The sequence below is a fragment of the Crocodylus siamensis genome, chromosome 11, assembly GCF_052110815.1.
Source record: "Crocodylus siamensis isolate JL-2025a chromosome 11, ASM5211081v1, whole genome shotgun sequence".
NCBI lineage: Eukaryota > Metazoa > Chordata > Crocodylia > Crocodylidae > Crocodylus > Crocodylus siamensis.
Genome location: NC_143405.1, coordinates 40,526,895 through 40,543,803, shown reverse-complemented (window position 1 = coordinate 40,543,803; position 16,909 = coordinate 40,526,895). Strand labels below are relative to the sequence as shown.

The following is a 16,909-nucleotide window of genomic DNA, read 5'->3' as shown; positions in this document are numbered from 1 at the left end:
TCATCTGTTTGTTAATTTTTCTTTTCTGTGTGTCTTTAAGACCAATTGATTATAACATGCATTAATAGTTTTGGCAGCATTATAACTATAAAAGAATCAAGAAACCTGAGAAAACATGGTTCATGCCAATATTTTTTATAGCTCTGTTTGCATAACTTATTTGAAACCCACTATACAGATATGAATATTTTTAATATTGCATTGCACACAGTCAGACTCAAACTGCACATTAAGGATAAAGGAAACCAAGAGAAGGCATAATATATTTCTGAACTGTCTAAAGTTTCAAGTTTTGTTTTGGAATAAAAGTTTCCAGTTCTAAAAGCAAAATATCCCCCTGCAACACTACTCCTTTTATCATAAAGGCAAATTCCAAGAACCAACCCTTCCACACATCTCTCCCAGACACACCCCCAAATCGACCCCCAACATGCACGAACTGTTGCGTGTGCATTCCTACTTGCTTCTTGTCCTTCCTTAAAATCATTTGAAGTAGTTTTTAAAATGTGATCTGTTCCCTCTAGGGGTGAGGTTTCCAAACTAAAAGAAACCTCAGTATCTCTCAGTATTCAAGAATAGGTGCTGGCATGGAAGAATCACTGTGGGCATTTATAAGTTGCGTGTGAAATGAAAAAATAAAATCTTGGTATCCCAGTCTAAAGGGAGACCAGACAGTGTGTCCTGTTCAATAACTGTTCCTAGGTGTTTGCTCTGTTATTAAGCACATAATTCTCAGGAAGCCCAGTTGTCCTCTGTTTAGGAAAGAAAGCCCTTTCTCTCATCCTACTGAGCAAACTCCTGATATTTTCAATGAGATTGAGCTACTTAGTGCCAACTTTTTTAAAAAGGCTGCAGAGTAATTAGTGGTAAAAAACTTGGCTAGGAGGAGTGAATGAAGTTAAAATAAGATTGAGATGAGGATTTGTATGTATTAGTGAGACATGAGTCCCAGAAAAGGAAGCATGGAGGAAAGGGAAGATTGCTAAAAGGAGCTGCTGTTCTGGCTTTCTTGTGGTGCTAAGTTCTCTCATATATTCTGATGCATCTGCATGGCTCATCCTCTTAGTAACTTAGCTGGTACATCCTCAGGGATCCACATTTGTTCCACATAAAACTTCTATTTTAACTTTCCAAAGTAGCTTGTCCTTAGAAAGAGCTTGGGGGTAAAATAATGCTTCCCCTGTGATGCAAGTCAATATGAATGATTTTAGTCTAACAGTAGCTGCTTAACAGTGAAGAGGCCAAGCCACTTTTCCTCACCTTCATTTCTTATCTCTTTAATGCACAGACTTACTCTTTAATGCACAGGCTTACTCTAGCAAGGATCAGTCGGGATGGGGCGGGGTGTTGCTCACCCTGTTATTCAAGGCATTGGCCACTGGAGGGAGCAAGACTAACGTCGGAGCTGAATTTCTTTTGCCATGGGTGGGTTGAAAATAACTGATTCTCTGGTGCACTTGTAGTTCAAAAATGACGCTGCATTCCTCAGTTAGGAGGATATAAGCTTAATAGCTATGCTTTTTTATTTTTCTTTTTGTAGGTTAATTCAGTAAGAACAGGAATGGGGAAAAAGTGCGTTGTTCCAGTGTCTTGTCCCATGTCAGCTGCATTAACTCCTGGAGTTTCACCATCCATGCCAGTGCCTATGCCAGGTACTACTCTTTCTGGCACAGTAACACCTTATGTGATGCCTCTTTATCAATATGGAGGAGTTTTCCCTACACCAGTTTATGGAATACAGTGGTCGGGAACAACAGCACAACCTGGGATTGTAGGTGGTCAGAGCATTGCACAGTTCTCGGCTCTTGGCAAAACTGGCTTGCAGATGTATCCAGTGTCCCTGCAGCAACCTGCTGCCAGTCCACCTGGCCCTAACATGAGAATGACATAGCTTTGTTGCCTTTTGATAGCTAACAATGATGTTATGCTATGTAATGCAGAGTGTTTGAGCCTATAGATGCCATATATGTTTGAAGAGGTATGGTTCTACTGCTGGCACCCAGTTCAGGCTAATAGCGTACACAGCCATATACTGCATCAAGCAATCACTGTGAAATGTTTTCACAAAAGGTAGTTTGTTTGTTATGGCAATATTTGCTTATATTTCATTGCTGAAGACACTTTATTATGTTGTGTTCTGGTGTTTTACACATGCAATCTTTAAAGTTAATGTACTTGAATTGATGATCAGAAAATTGTACTAACCCCTGCAGGAGTACAGTGCCTTGAATTTAAGCTTTTCAGTTCCAGCTGGAAAGAGATATACAAATATTTGAAAGGTGTATTTTATTTACAATCTGCTTGTGAGTTAATTTTTTTTATTTGCAAAAATCCTGAAAGTTTACAATTGAAGCTCTCTACCAGTTTTGTTTTTCATTTTCTACTGTAAATGCTTTTATTTTAATTGGTGGGGGGAATTAGAATTTTTGAGGCTTTTAAAAAGTTTGCAAGGGGGGGAGGATTCAATGGGGACACTGATCTCAAGTTTATTTTGCATTTGTACAGTGACTAATGAAATATGCATTTTAAAATAGGAGCATTTACAGGAGCAAAGAAAGTAAGTTGTATATAAGAACAGGTAATAGCTTTGGGCAGTGCAATTCATTCTGTTATGCAGGTGTTGGTAAAGTTGTTGCAGGTGACAACTTATTTTTGTAACAGGGAACTGGCAGACAAATACTACTTTTAGTTCAACAGCGAATTTGATTACATTTTCTTTCCCTTGATGGGCTTGTGTAGTTCAGTTAAATTACAAATCCACGCATGTTTCATAAGTGAAAAACCTAACTGAAGTCTTGATTATAGGAGAACCCATCTCCAGGTTACTGTAAGAACTATGTAAGTACAGTACTTGCATGTATGCTGCCTTCGATTCTGTCGGTGATACTGGTTAAAAATGGTGTTTTGTCACTGAAGTGATAACAGTGTGCACACTGAAATGGAATAAAATGTGAAATTATTTCTTTTTTTCTTCCTTGACCAATGAATCCTTCAGTTCTGGTGTCTGACCACATCTTGTTTGAATTTTAAAAAAAATTTTAATTAAGTTTGCACTGTAGGTAGCATGGACACCTCTTCTGTTTGAAAGTTGCTTTTTTTGTCCATTTTACTGTGCATAGAATCTACATCTTCACCTCTCAGTCTAAAGGCACGAGGTAACCACTGTAACTGATTTGCTGATGGTAAGTTACATTTTACTAGAAAGCACTAAGGGAAACCATTATGGGCACTGGTAACAAAACGTTACAAGGTCAAATTTGAAGGCACATTGCTCTATATCTCTTTACTGCAATGACATTTTATACTATCTGCTGAAGGGCAGAGATGTCTTGTGCTGCCAAGCTGTGAATTGTATAGTTTATTGTACTTTGAGCATTATAACTGTCTAAATTATTTGTACCCTTTGAATATATTATTTCATCAATTCAGTTAGAATTGAATTTTATAGACAATTTTGCAGAGTCTTCTGCCTGGGCAAGATACTTACTGTAGTAAGAGATTTCTGTTCTCTGTAACATGTACCTTTAATTTGTTTGGGTTTTTTGTTTGTTTTTTTTAGATTTATGTCTGTATGCTTCATGAGCAAACATGGAAAATATGTTCTCACACCATTTCTCCTTCAGCTTGCACTGAATCTTACAGTTTGTCGCTATTGCCTGTTGTATAGTCCATCCCTTGTATACTGACAAAGTCAGTGGCACTAAGAACCCCAAGAGATTGTATATATTAAAGAAAAATAAACATTTTGTGCTTGAAAACTGTGTGAGAAACCTAGTGTTTTCCTACAACTTTGGATTTTGTTGTTCTCTAGCTGTACCAGGGAACTCTTCCAAGGTGTTAGTGTTTTTTCTCCCCAGTCCTGTCCCTTTGCTTACTTTGAAGGAGCAAATGCAGCCTTCACTGGTTCTCATCTGCTGCCTGTAACTGACACTACCCAAAACCTGCAGCAGTAGAAGGGAGACTACATTCAAGAAGTCTGCATAGTGCACACAGCTCTGCACTCCTGTTTAATACATCTGACTTGCTTCAGTGTTTCTGGTGCTATATTATACAAGACTATGGACATGTAGCCACATGAAGCCTTGAGTTGGTTGTCATAAGTGAAAATGTACCACCAGCAACACTAAGGAGAACCAAGAGGACACAAGAGCTTTGGTGTGTGATGGAAAGTGGTGATTTAATTAGAGGGAACCTCTCATGATAGTGTACCAAGCATCCCTTTTTAACTCTCAGCCCTTGCATGACAAGACAGACAGAAGTCAGTACAGATACTTGAAGTTGTAACCATGCAGTAAGCATGGGGTCAGGAGACTCATGCTCTGTAGATGTAGAAGAAGGGCAGGAACTCTAGAGCTTTTGGTTTTCCTATCTCTCTCCTGCCTTCCAAATTCTATTTAGTTTCATATGCATACATAGCAGCCCTCTATTGCTTTCTTCTTTCAACACTAGAGAAAAGGAATGTTTGCTGTACTACATCTCCTGTGTGTTCAAAAAGAGCCAGCAATGCAATAGTTATAAATATAATTTGATCCAAATAAATTAATGTAGCCATCGAAACAGAATTTTAAGTCTGTGGCATGTGCTGTAGCACTGCTTCCTGAACACACTTAAAAAGGGGGGTTGTGGTGGATCTTTCTGAAATACTGTACTTGAGAGAGGACTAGAGCTCCAGACTTGAGTTGGTTTTTTTGTTTGTTTGTTTGTTTAATGTATATAATATCTCTTTATTTTGATTTGCAGGTAGTCGCCCCAGATTGAGATCTTTCTCACTGCTATGGGCGGCTATGTCTGGTCATGCTGAACAGTATCGTGGTTTAAGCAGTAAATAAATAAATAAGTGAAGAAATGCAATTAAGTGAGACTACTTAGAGGAAAAAGTGTGAGCAAGTGTGCAGAATCAGGCTATTATCTGTATGTTCACAGCTTTTAAAGACGAGGAGAACTTTAGGATCATAGGAAAGTAGGGCTGAAAGGGACCTCACAATGTCCCTCCTTTCCTATGGTCTTAAAGTCCTTCTTGCCTTTAAAAGTTATGAACTTACTGATAATAGCTGATTCTGCTACACTTGCTCACACCTAGCTATGTAGTTTCAATTAACTTAATTTCTTCGTTTTAAGTACATCCTACATGAATATTGAATGCTGGCCATGTTCTTTGTGCATGTGTCATACCCAACTAGGAACTTCTCCAAAATCTCTTTATTAGTTCAAGTTTCTCACAACAGTTAATTATGGGTAATGGGGGAAAATTAAAAGAATATTCCTCATATTATCTGGTTAGCTGTATGTATTTATGTAAAGCCTGTGCATGTAATTGGTGGGAAAGGTTGCAATGCCCATAACAGACATGATACAAGCCTGGCTGCAGTTGCTTATAACTTTTTCCTGTTTTCACCAGTTCAACCTGAAATTTTCCCTGTCTAAGATTAAATTCTTGCCAGATTTCACACACAACAGGTTAACTATTTTGAAGAACAAGTTTAGTGGAATATCTGTAGGGGGATCATGTGATTGAACTGCTCAAATTGGCTGTATCTCCATCATCTGGAGCAGGGACTCTGGATTTGACAGTGCTTGCTCTGATGTCAGAGATTTGCAGTTTGCCAAATCTTGTCAGATTATGAGCCCCTGGCGAATCTCCATTCACATGTTGAGCAGAGACTTGTTGGCATTGGGCAGCTAAATTCTCAGAAGTCTTTATCGGTACTGAATATTATCTGTCCCCTCAGAACTGCTCTGTGATAACCACTCTGTGTGTGGACATCCCCATAAAGCAAGTGAGGATTGATTGGTTGCAGGAAACTTAGCCCGGTTTTTTGCAATTGCTCCTCTGTGATGTTGGGAACCATCTTGTCCCAGACATCAGCTGAAAGGTAGAAGACATTCTCCCATGGTTAGACAACCAGGAGCAGGAGGGGGGAGGAACTATTACAACTGGGGAGATGCAGAAGAGAGAAAGGTAGAGGCTCTATCAAACGAGATAGAAATAGGTGTTCAAAGGGGGCCTGCAGCAGGGAACTAGTGAGCAGAAGGTGAGGGGTGGGACCATGTGAGGGGTGGGGGCAGAGGCAAGAGTGGGAAGAAAACAGAAGGCTAGCAGCAGGAAAGCTTAAGGGCCTGAGCTAGAGAAGGAAGCATAGGAGCAAAAGAAGACAGGCTGTGAAGGGGGATGGCAGAAGGGTCTGTAAGCATTAGATGGACAGGACTTCAGACTGAACCTATTCCTCCTGAATTCCAGTATTCCTTTGCTGTCAGCACTAGCACTTTTGGCAAAATATTCAAGTTGCATCTGAATGCTTATCTTGCTGGAGTCATCTGACCCCAGCTGAGCTCCTGCCCCTTGGGCAGGGGGCTAGACCCAATGATCTTTTGAGGTCCATTCCAGCCCTAATGTCTCTGAAATCTGCATTTCCTCCCTGCCCCCAGCCCCCGCTTTAGTGGCAGATCCCTGTAGAACCCTACCAATTCTGCTGTGTTGGGAGGAGGACAGTATTGTGGATGTGAAATTCCCAGCCCTTCTGAGGACTTGCAAGAGGAGCTGATAGGAATCTCAATGGTGGATTTTTTCCCATGTTTCTTGTTTTAAAAGGCTAAACACTATGTGAAAAGAATTTTTAGGTCACACCATTAGGCCCTCAGCAGTTAGAAGATTGCGTCACCTTAATTTGGCCTGCCCATGATGCATGCATTGAGTTGTACCTCATTGCACCATTCCCTAGCTTTTTCGGGGCCAGTGCTGCTTTTAGGGCTCAAGACGGGCCTGCTGTGGAAATGAATGAGGACTGTGCAGGGCAGCAAGACAGTGCTGTAGGATCCCAGTCTCATTTGTTGCGGAAGTTGGACAGTATTGCAGGAATGAGGCTGTGGGATAAGAAAAAAAAAAGAAAGGGTTTTATGGTGAAGACAGATGAATGGTAACAGAAAGCTGGACTTGTGCAGCACAGTAAGTACTAGAGTGCCACTTGATTAGAAATAGATGTGTTTGCATTCCTTCACTGTCTACTGTGTGGTTTCTTGTACTTCCCTAAAGCATCTTGTGCTAGCTGCTGTCAGAGTCTAGATACTGCTCTAAATGGCCAGCTTGGCAATCTGTTCCTACATAATACTAGTACTTTGCCACAGTGTCCTTAGGATTTAGTCCAGGTAAAACAGCTGCTAACGTTACAGGCTTGTATTTTGAGACCTTAAGAGTGTTATAGATTTCATAGACATTAGGACTGGAAGGGACCTTGGAAGATCAAGTCCAGCCCCCCACCCAAAGGGCAGGAAGTCGGCTGGGGTCATAGGATCCCAGCAAGACTAGGATCCCCAAGTCTTTCAAATGGGAGATTACCTGGTGAAGTAATGTAGTTTCAAAGATTCCGGCCCCCCTCCCCACCTCCAGCATAGTGTCCTCGATTGAGAAAATGAAAGTAAGCATTAAAACTGCAAAACAAATTCATAGACACAGAACAGAATCAACCAATAGAGCATGTGTGCTGTTGCAGTCGAATTAGTGATGGTCCTTCCCAGTTTTTTTGGGAGGTGGCCTGTGGGGGATTCTAATTAGATGTCTGTTTTGTAGTGTAATGAGTGTGGTGGGACTTCTTCCTCCTCAAAATAAGCAGGGGTTTCAGGTTGTGTTCAGGAAGTTCAGATGCCAGTTGGGCAGATTAGTATAAGCATGGCAAAAATCTGTTGAGTACCTGGCTCCTTGCCAGCCAACTACCACCTGTCAGTTGGGTGCACCTTATTGGAGCCATTGGCTTTGAGGCAGATTTTTACAAACTAAATGCATTAAGGCAGAGTCCCCAGTAATAACTTGTACAGTTTCTTGCATCCTTTTGACTCCTTTTCTTTCCCCTTCATTCTCAGATTTATGGCTGCATTTGTAGAATCTAATACAAGGTGCTTGGAGAAGTGTGTGTGTGCACAAGAGAGAGAGATGGGGATGAATTGTGTAGCAAGCCTTTTACATAGGAGGGAAACAAATGTTTTACTGGTCACCAATGAATACATGTCTTGCTGTGCATGTGAAATAATGCCAACCAGATGGGGGTGGGTTGGCTTGGTACTAGAATTTTTCTTGTACGTCTCTGGCAGGGATGGTCACCCTGTGGCAGGCATGCCACAAGTGCTACTGTACCTGGCACGCCAGGGAGGGGACATGCAGCACAGTGGCACATAGGACAAAGAACAGAAAGCAAAGCCATGGATTGAATAGAGAGCAGATAGGGCAAGGGCAGCGGCTTAGGCTGGCACTCGGGTAGGGTGCGGGGCTAATTTTCTGCTAAACAGGCTCCCCCGCCTCCCCACCCCCTGCCAACTTATGGAATTGTTTCTTGGTATGCTTTTCTGGAGCGAGGGGTTATATTCTGACTCTGTCCTGTAACTTTGAAGCCAGATTATTATGGAACTCCCTGGGCTCCCTCTGAGTGAGGATTAGCATAAGGTTCTTGGTACTCTTGCTCTTTGGGATTGCTTCTGGATGGACTTGAGTCAATCAGCCTCCTCTCCTGGGGCTGACTACCAAGTCGCCCGTATGTGCCACTTCATGTGACTTGTGGACTGATGTTCCTTGAGAACAGTTACCCTCAATAGCTACTTTTCAGTGGTGCAGTTGCTACCCTCTTTCACCTCTTTGATCTGCTTCACTCTGTTATCTCTTCTGTGTGCAGAGGACAATTAGTACCTGCTTTTCAGTTCCAAGAAACTAGGTTTCATTTTCTTACTAATGCATATTGATTAATCAGGAAAGCTGGTGTCAGGGTAGTAAATTTTGTCAGCAAGGAATTTTGTAACTCCAGGGAACCTACTATGGAGTCAAGGTGCTATTGGTAAATAAAGCCATTGTAAATAATAGTTTGTTTGGGATTCAGTCTTGGCTGTCTCAACAGCTCTGGCATTTATAGCATTAGATAATCACCTGGCATCATTTTATGAATTAACTGGTCCCCCTTTCTTTTTCCAGTGTGCTAGCTATCATGTATTGGAGGTGTAGTTGCTACACTGGATCAGAAAGCTGATAGAGCTTTTTTTCCCTGAAGTGCTGTACAGACTAGAAGCGTTTTAAAGCATTTGGAACATTTTATATGCAAAACATTATCAAGCTTTAGGTTTGCTGTGATAACTGTGCAAACACTGTGCACGTCAGAGAATCTTCTAGCAGTGTTTGGTTAATCGCTGCTCTAACAGTGAAAGCCCCATGATAGGTTGCTGGTGATTTCAGTCCTGGTAAGTGAGAAGAACTCGGATTCATTTACCTTGATGTGCTGCTAGTTTGTGGATTTGCTGGCACACGTCCAACCTGTTACTGTAGTCACACACCGGAAATGGCTGTTTGTTGGAGTGATCCCGTGATGTGTGAGGAGTGTCCAGGGTAGACTTCTACTGTGTGAGAAGAACAGGTTGTCATGTCTTGCTCTTCATCATTAGAAACTTACTTCAAGTTGTTTGATCAGTCCCATAATAATGAGCGTTGGCTAAAATGGCTTTTGTATCATGTGATTCAGGGCAATAGAGAGGATTTTGAGTAGCATAATCTTGCTGATAGATGCAAAGAAACATCACAGTGAGGATCATGCCTTTAGCATCATTTAGGTGCAAGCACAAAGGCCCAGCACTTGGCTTCACTGAGGGTCTGCTTTAGGAGTTTAGGCTTAACAAATTGATTTAAAATGGGTGATGTTTTCTTGCTCAAGCAAAAATGATATTAAGGCTGCCTGCAAGTACAAAAAGAGTGTGTTTTATTTACTTAGTTATTTTTATGGTAAAGTTTCCATCTGCCTTTTAGGTTAGACAGAGATCAGCACAGTAGCATGCCAGAAGTGGTGACGTGATCTGTATTTGGTATGCTATTTGCACAGCATTTTCTGTTAAAGACCAATGGAAAGCAGGTAAATTGCAGTACTGACTAAAGCTTTCCCTTACCTGTGGACCCACTAGGTGCCTTCATCTTGCACCTTGACTGTGCATCATGGAAGTCGGTGGGAAATCATGGTGAATTTATCTTGTATTCTGTTACAACGCACGTCTAAAACAGCATTTTGTAAGAGACTATTGGAGTGCTGGCATAGTTCAAACAGCTAACCAAATTACCATAGGGAATGAAGAAGAGACTACTTTGCAATGGATTAACCCAACAGGAAGTGAATGTACTGCTGCAGATCATATATGAAGCAGGGCAAATATGTTCTAAAAGATTATTTAGCTTGCTATTGGGGATTTCTCTTTCACTTTAGGACTGATACCTTCTTCAAAATGCAGAGTGTTTACTTCATGGGCGACTGGTGCCTCCTGAGTGGGGGCGGGGGGCACATGCTGACTAGGAGGTCCCCCAGTGGCCAATCCCACTGACCAGGGAGGGGGAGGCCCCATGGCCCATCTCACTCATCAGAAATCGGCCACGCCACTTTCGGAAATCCTGCATCCACTTCCGGAAGCAGCACGGCTGCTTTTGCTGGTGGCTCCGCTCCCTGGCCAGCGCACTCGGGGGGGCACCAGCACTCCCACCTGACCACCCATCTGTCGCCTAAACGGAGCACAGCCTGATGGCATGCACTAGTGCTCTCAGGGGGTCCGTGTGCACCCCCTACGCATTGCCAGTGGTTTACTCGATTCTTCATCCAAACTATTGGCACTTACTGAATATTGTGTGAAACGTAAGCAGTACCTCCCCTATTTTTCCATGGTAAGGACAAGGTTTTAGGTTTATTTGAATTACCCATACCTCCAGACTGTTAATAGGAAAGTATTCAGCTGTTGCAGTCTCCTGCAGAGATTTCAGGCTGGCTTCAGAACTGGAAATTGTTCTTGGGCATAGGCTTAAGTGGTGGGTAAAGCAGGCAGTTGGGAGTCTGGAGATATTGTATTTGATGTCATAACTGATTTGTTATGTAACCTTGGGCCAGTTCCATAACTTCACTGTGTCTCAGTTTTTGTAAAATGGAGATGACAATGTTCATGCATATTTCATTAAAGCACTATGGATTGGGAATAATGGCTGAGAAGGCTATTGTTTAAGAGCTGTGGGGGATCTAGGTAGTTGCAGAACTGACTTCAATCAAAGGCTAACAGTCACAGTCAAGACGTGATGCTACTAACTTTTAAGTGGGTGAACCATGTGAGCAGGCAGGCCAGGGTAGCTGATGTGGGGAAAGAAGAAGGGTGTCATTGGATTTAATATTAAAAATCATGGGAATCAACAAGTCCTGTATCAAACCTCATCAGCATTGTATATCTGTTTAAGACAGTAGTTCTTGATCTTTTTTAGACCCAAACCCACCCCCAATTAGTTTTAAGGCACCATTCAAAAAATGCCAGCTCTTAATTTCCCCTTTTTCTGACTACAGAAAAGTAATGAGCAAATCTTCTGTTGCAGAGCACTCTGAAAGACCAGACTAGGTTAGGATGTTTTAACGTGATAGAATCCCATTTGAAATATCTGGCTTTACTTCGTGAATCACATTTGTTCACCTGGAAGTGCAAACGTTGTGTGGGATTCCAAAGGTCCCTAGAAAGGATCTCAAGGCACCACAGGGTGCTACAACACCCTAGCTGAGGATCACTGGTCTAGGAGATGCTTTCCCCTTCATCGTTCTTCTTTTCTTTGCCCTAAAGAGCTTACAGTCTTAAAGACTTTATTTTACAGTGAAAGAGTCTACCAAACTCTGTATTTTATAAACCATACACACTCAGATCTCATAAGCAGTGTGAACATCTGTGACCTAGATGGGAGGACTTGAGTGCACTTTTTCTGAGGGCTGCCAGGACAATTCACCTGAGCCTGTGGCAGATGTTATATATGTGGAAGCATGATGGGGAGGGATGGAAAATGGTGCTGCTGCTTGTGTTGCTCCCCATTCTCCTTTTAAGCGCATGATATGAGCTGATTTTGATGGTCATGGTTTGAAATTATTTGAATGGGGCTCCAGGTACTGTAAAGTTGTATTATATATACCATCCTGCCATCTTCTGTACGAGGAGAGGGAGTCTATACCAGTACAGGGGGGCTGTTCATCTGTTGTATTTTGGAGCCCTGAGCTTGCACTTTCTGTACATCCCAGGCCTTAGGAAAGCATGGGCTTGATTTATTTTCTTCTAAAAAAATGTAGGGTCCGTTTGGATAGTGTAGCTAAATGTGCAACTGCAGGAAAGACCTTGCACAACAATGCTAATTCATCATTTGTGAGGCAGGCTGCAATAATGTGTAGTGCACAGTGCAAGCTGTTTTCTGCTGATTGAAAGCTCTGGTGCTAACCTCAGAATCCTTTGAGTCGCATGCCCCACCTAAGGCCGTGGTTCAGTAAGAAATCTCTACATGCTGACACTAATTCTGGACACATTTCCTGGGTTTCCCCATTTTATTATTGTCTGTGGAACTGGAAATCTCCCAGCCTTTGTGATGTGATATGAAAATGTGGAGAAGACAATAGGATCAAAGTCGCACCTCAGACTACAAGCCCCAGTTTGAATGGCTCTGCAAGGTGCCTTAGATTTACTTGAACACCCTTTTATATCAATGCCTTTAAACATCTTCATATTAGAGAGTCTTTAAGTGTGGCACAAATGGATGTTGTTTACCTCGCAGTTCATTTCCTGTTTTTGTAAGGTGCCTAACATATCCATGGCAGATAGGAAACCTCACTAGCGCATGCCTCTCTTGCCAGATGGGTCTGTAATCTTATGTGGTGGCTTATGTTTTTTAGATTCTGAAAATGAGACCATCGCTGAGTGACACATGGCCAGCTCAGAGGCAGTGCCAAGCACACGGTCCTACTTCAGCTAAGCGGGAGGAAGAGGAAGCTGTGAAATGATGTCGTGCAAGCAATTCTGTACTATTCTGGTCCGCTCGTCACAATTTTGTAACTTCTTTCTAAGCATTTTTTATTGAGAGTTGGAAATACAGAAATGTTATGCAAAAATAAAGGAAAAATATTTTGGGGGAAACAGATTTCGGTCAAAAATGGTTCTCTTCTCTCAAGTCCTAAGAGCTGAGGTGCTGGGAGCAGTCTTGGGAGATATCAGAGTGGGAGATATCAGACTTATGTTTGAATTCTTTCTGGTTCATAGTTAATCGTAATTAAATTAAGTCTTTTCCAAAAGGGAACATTAAATTTGTTCAAATTCCATTAGAACCAGAATACATTCCTGCTTCAATTTCTCCCAATCATAAAGAGAAGTTCTTAAAGATGATGTTCTGTTTTAAAGCTGATTAAATCCAATAAGGGAAGCCCACAGAGACTTCACTGGATAGTAAGCTTGTTATTTGTCATTTCTTTTTTATTGACTTCAGCTGCATTTTCTTGCCAGAGTTAAATATGGTTTTCAAGTCTCTTAATTTTAAATCTGAAGTATTCTATGAAAGAGTCAGTAATTGGAGAAATTCTTAAAGGACTTTAAAGTGCCTTTAACATAGAACAAGCTAAAATTATGTGGTGGGTGATTTCTTTTTCATGATTCACTGAAGGCTGATTTCAGCTAAGGTGATGTAGAAGTGAGTTTGTTACAATCTCATGAGTAATCATTCACTGTAAATAACAAATTTAGTGTTGGCTTTCCAGCACTTTAATTAGGGAATGGGAAAAAGTGCTGGGAAGGCTACTGTTCTTAGACCCCAGACTTTCAGCCTTCATCTGCTCTGTAACCAAAGGTTCAGTTGTTTTAAATCTAGATGCAAGAAAAAACAACAGTCCCGTGGTCTTCCCACTCCTCCTTTGTGCTACCACAGAAGTGCAAAGTCCTATTTCCCCACAAAGCTGCTTTACTGTCTCCTCTCACAAGTCTTGGAGCCTGGCATAGTGTTTCATAATTGTTTGCTTGCCACATCTGTCCCTTCTAGGCCTCAGTTCGAAACAATAAAATTTTATTTTCTTGTCATCATTCACCAAGTCACTGCTTCCTTAAATCCAAGCTATAGCTTGTCAGATTTTTTTTGTCTAATGCACACACATGAAGTAAGAATAGCTTGAGAATCCAGAAAGTCTAAGTCATTCATTTAAATCAACCTGACCTAATTAACTTAGAGCAATGAACTATTATGTCCAAATACTAGACTGATGGGGATGAAAAGTTAAGTGTCAAATCAATAATTTGTGTTATCCTAATGTTTAACTACTGTGTCACTACCACAATCCACATATAAAAGAATGAAAGCTAGGCTGTTGCACACATCAAGGAGCTGATAAGATAATGTAGCCTGCTTCTATGTTGAACACACTGGGCAGTCTACACGTGCATTAATGTGCTGTAATTATGGTGCATTAAGTTCGTACTGTTTTCACGTGCTGCAGGGGTGAGGGGGAGGCAATGCTTTCAGTTAGAGCGGCTCCGAGAGTATCTGTCCCCACACTTCGAAATAGTGGTGTGAGCACTTTGAACCAGCACTCATCAAACAAGCTTTGGTTCAAGCATCCCCACAGGTATTTTGAAGCACAGGGATACTGATGCACAAGATGCAGGAGGCTGCTGGCAGAGCCGTCCCTAGGGTACGGAGAATTGGGGCAGCCGCTGCCGTGCCGCGGAGCTGGGTGAAACAGCTACAGCCTCTTCTGTGGGGCCCACCTGGAGCTGGCAACATAGCCCTGCACCGCAGAAGAAACATGGAGACCCCCCTCATTTGTGGAGGATTAGGATTGGCTCTGGCTGCTGGAGTCTAGTAATTACCATGCTCCTACAGACTCAATTAATTGCTGTAATTACAACATGTCGGTACACTTCTGTGCTTGTGTATAGGCACTCTGAAATAACAGGTACTAACTTAATGCGCCATAGTCAGTGCTACTGCAAGGTAGCACTAGCGCACATCTTCTAGGTGTTACTAATGTGGCGTAGACTAATGTGATAATGCGCAGTAGAATTAGCATGGCTTTCACCATGATATGCTAATGCGCAGTAGAATTGGTCTACTGTGTTTCTAGGATCTTGTGTAGACATGCCCAGTGACTGGCTTTAGGCCTCTGCATGCGAGCAAGATGAGGTGTGACCTGTTTTCCACTGGGAGTATGTAGACCCAGGGAAGTCTAACGTGTTTCTTTACATCTCTTCTGATTCTGACCTTGACTTCTCCCCACCCCTTAGACATCAAGTAGAGTGAGTAAAACCTCTGCCATACAGTTCCTCCAATTCATTGTAAGCGTGGGAACTGCCAGCACATTCCATGCAGATGAGTGTCGCTTCGCTGACGTGCCTTTCAAGGGATGACTGTCTGTTCCAGTGATCATGATAATGGATCACTTTGCAGTAACCTGGGTGAGGATTTTTATTTTTAAAGGTTTTAAGAAAGCCCTTCCCTCGCTGAATCTCTTCAGCACCTTCCATCTACTCCCATATTTGGAGAACACTGGTGGGTGTCTTAGAGCTCAGTTCTTTATATGTACCTGTCCTGTATCTTCCCTCAGATGTAACCCTTTTTATTCCCACACTAGCCTTTTGTACCCTTCTTCATGGCTTCACTGAGCTAAATGAGTCTTCCTCAAACTCTCATAAGAGACCCTGGCCAAGTATCTCTGGAAGAGCAGGGACATCTTTTCAAATAGATCATTAGCTTTTATACATCAGGATGACTACAAAGGGCGAGGGAGACCACCAAGTTTTTCCTGCAGTAAGCTTTTCAAATGTAGCTCACATTCGTCGTTTTTATGACAGTTAAAAATATATATATTTATATATATATAATATAATTTTTATATATATGTTAAATGCTAACTCAGTGCAGCTGAGTTTGTTCAAGTTGGGATTTTTAAGAACTGTTTTCTGAGAACCCAGCACCCCAGGTATTTCTGTCCTGGATCGAGCAAACTGAATATTCTCCCATGCATTAAGTTGGCATTCTTGGTTTACAGTTCATTTAAAACATTTCCTGCATCTCGCATTGAAATATTTAGTTTCAGTAAATAATGAGCCTCAACTTCTCAGCTGCTAGAGACCTGCCTATAATATAAAAAATGCTTTACATCAATAGCGGACTTCAGAAGCGAAGCCATTCAGAAAGCCAACATATTATACCAACTGCAGGAGGTATATAAACAATTAGGTGCTTGCTGTAGCAGCCGATTCCCACACTTCACCACTTGAGTCCCAGAGGTGCATGTGGTTTTTATTTCACTATCACCAGCACTTGAGGTAATTTCCCACAGCTTGATGCCCTTCCCCATCTGTATCTCAGTAACTGGACAAATGTGCTGTTTCATGTTTTCTCATGAGTAACACTTCCTGAATCATGAATATTATCAAAATCCATGTTCACAAGTATGGGCATTACAGGAGTGAACACAAAAAATGACTGAAAATTAACTTGGCACTGAAAAAAAAAAAAAAAAGTCTCATTCCTGGCCTATGTAAAAGGAGTCGAATCCTGTTTTTCTTCAGGTGGGGTGAAAATAAACTGTGCTGCCTGTTAGGTGCATTTTAATGGCCACTGAGGCAGCATGGTTCAGCCGTTGGAGAGCAGAGGCTGAGTCAGGAGACCTGTGCTCTACCCTGACCTATCTTTGTTTCACTGTGGGCACATCTACACAAGATGCTATGATACAGTAGCAATGAGCTACTGCACCATAGCTCATTGCTACAGTGCTGTTGTGTCACCAGGCATGAACTGTATTGGCGAATCTACAGCACAGTAGCAACCGCCTACTGTGCCATAGCACTTAAAGAAACACTCCATGCAGTGATGGTATTGCTCAGTAATGCCGGTTACTGTGCCATCATTTAGTACTTGGTTAAGCAAGTACTAAAGGACTGTGCAGTAACAACTGCAGTCTGCTGCTCATGTTGTGTGGCCAGTGACACCAAACAAATCAGTTATCCAAGTTGCCCCTCTTCCCACCAAATGGCATAAGAAGCATAAATACCAGTAGCCCTTTCCAAATGCCAGCTATTTGTTTTCACTGGCAAAACAAATGCTTAGCATCCTTTGCTACAACAGGTATAG

General features: G+C 41.8%; 1 protein-coding gene across 9 annotated transcripts in view; it reads left to right on the top strand.

The window, feature by feature from the left end:
- The window catches only part of WNK2 (WNK lysine deficient protein kinase 2), a 210,457-nt gene extending 196,597 nt beyond the window's left edge, over positions 1 to 13,860 (top strand). For 6 of the 9 annotated variants that reach the window (XM_090021084.1, XM_090021089.1, XM_090021086.1 and 3 more), the window contains one exon: positions 1,541 to 3,752. In XM_090021084.1, coding sequence (XP_089877210.1) covers positions 1,541 to 1,891 — 351 coding nt within the window. In that variant the 3' untranslated portion in view covers positions 1,892 to 3,752. Of the gene's footprint in view, positions 1 to 1,540; positions 3,753 to 12,686 lie in introns of those variants that run through there. The other 3 variants (XM_090021087.1, XR_016438417.1, XM_090021088.1) reach the window with 3 other exon arrangements.
- The last annotated feature ends 3,049 nt before the right edge of the window (positions 13,861 to 16,909 follow it).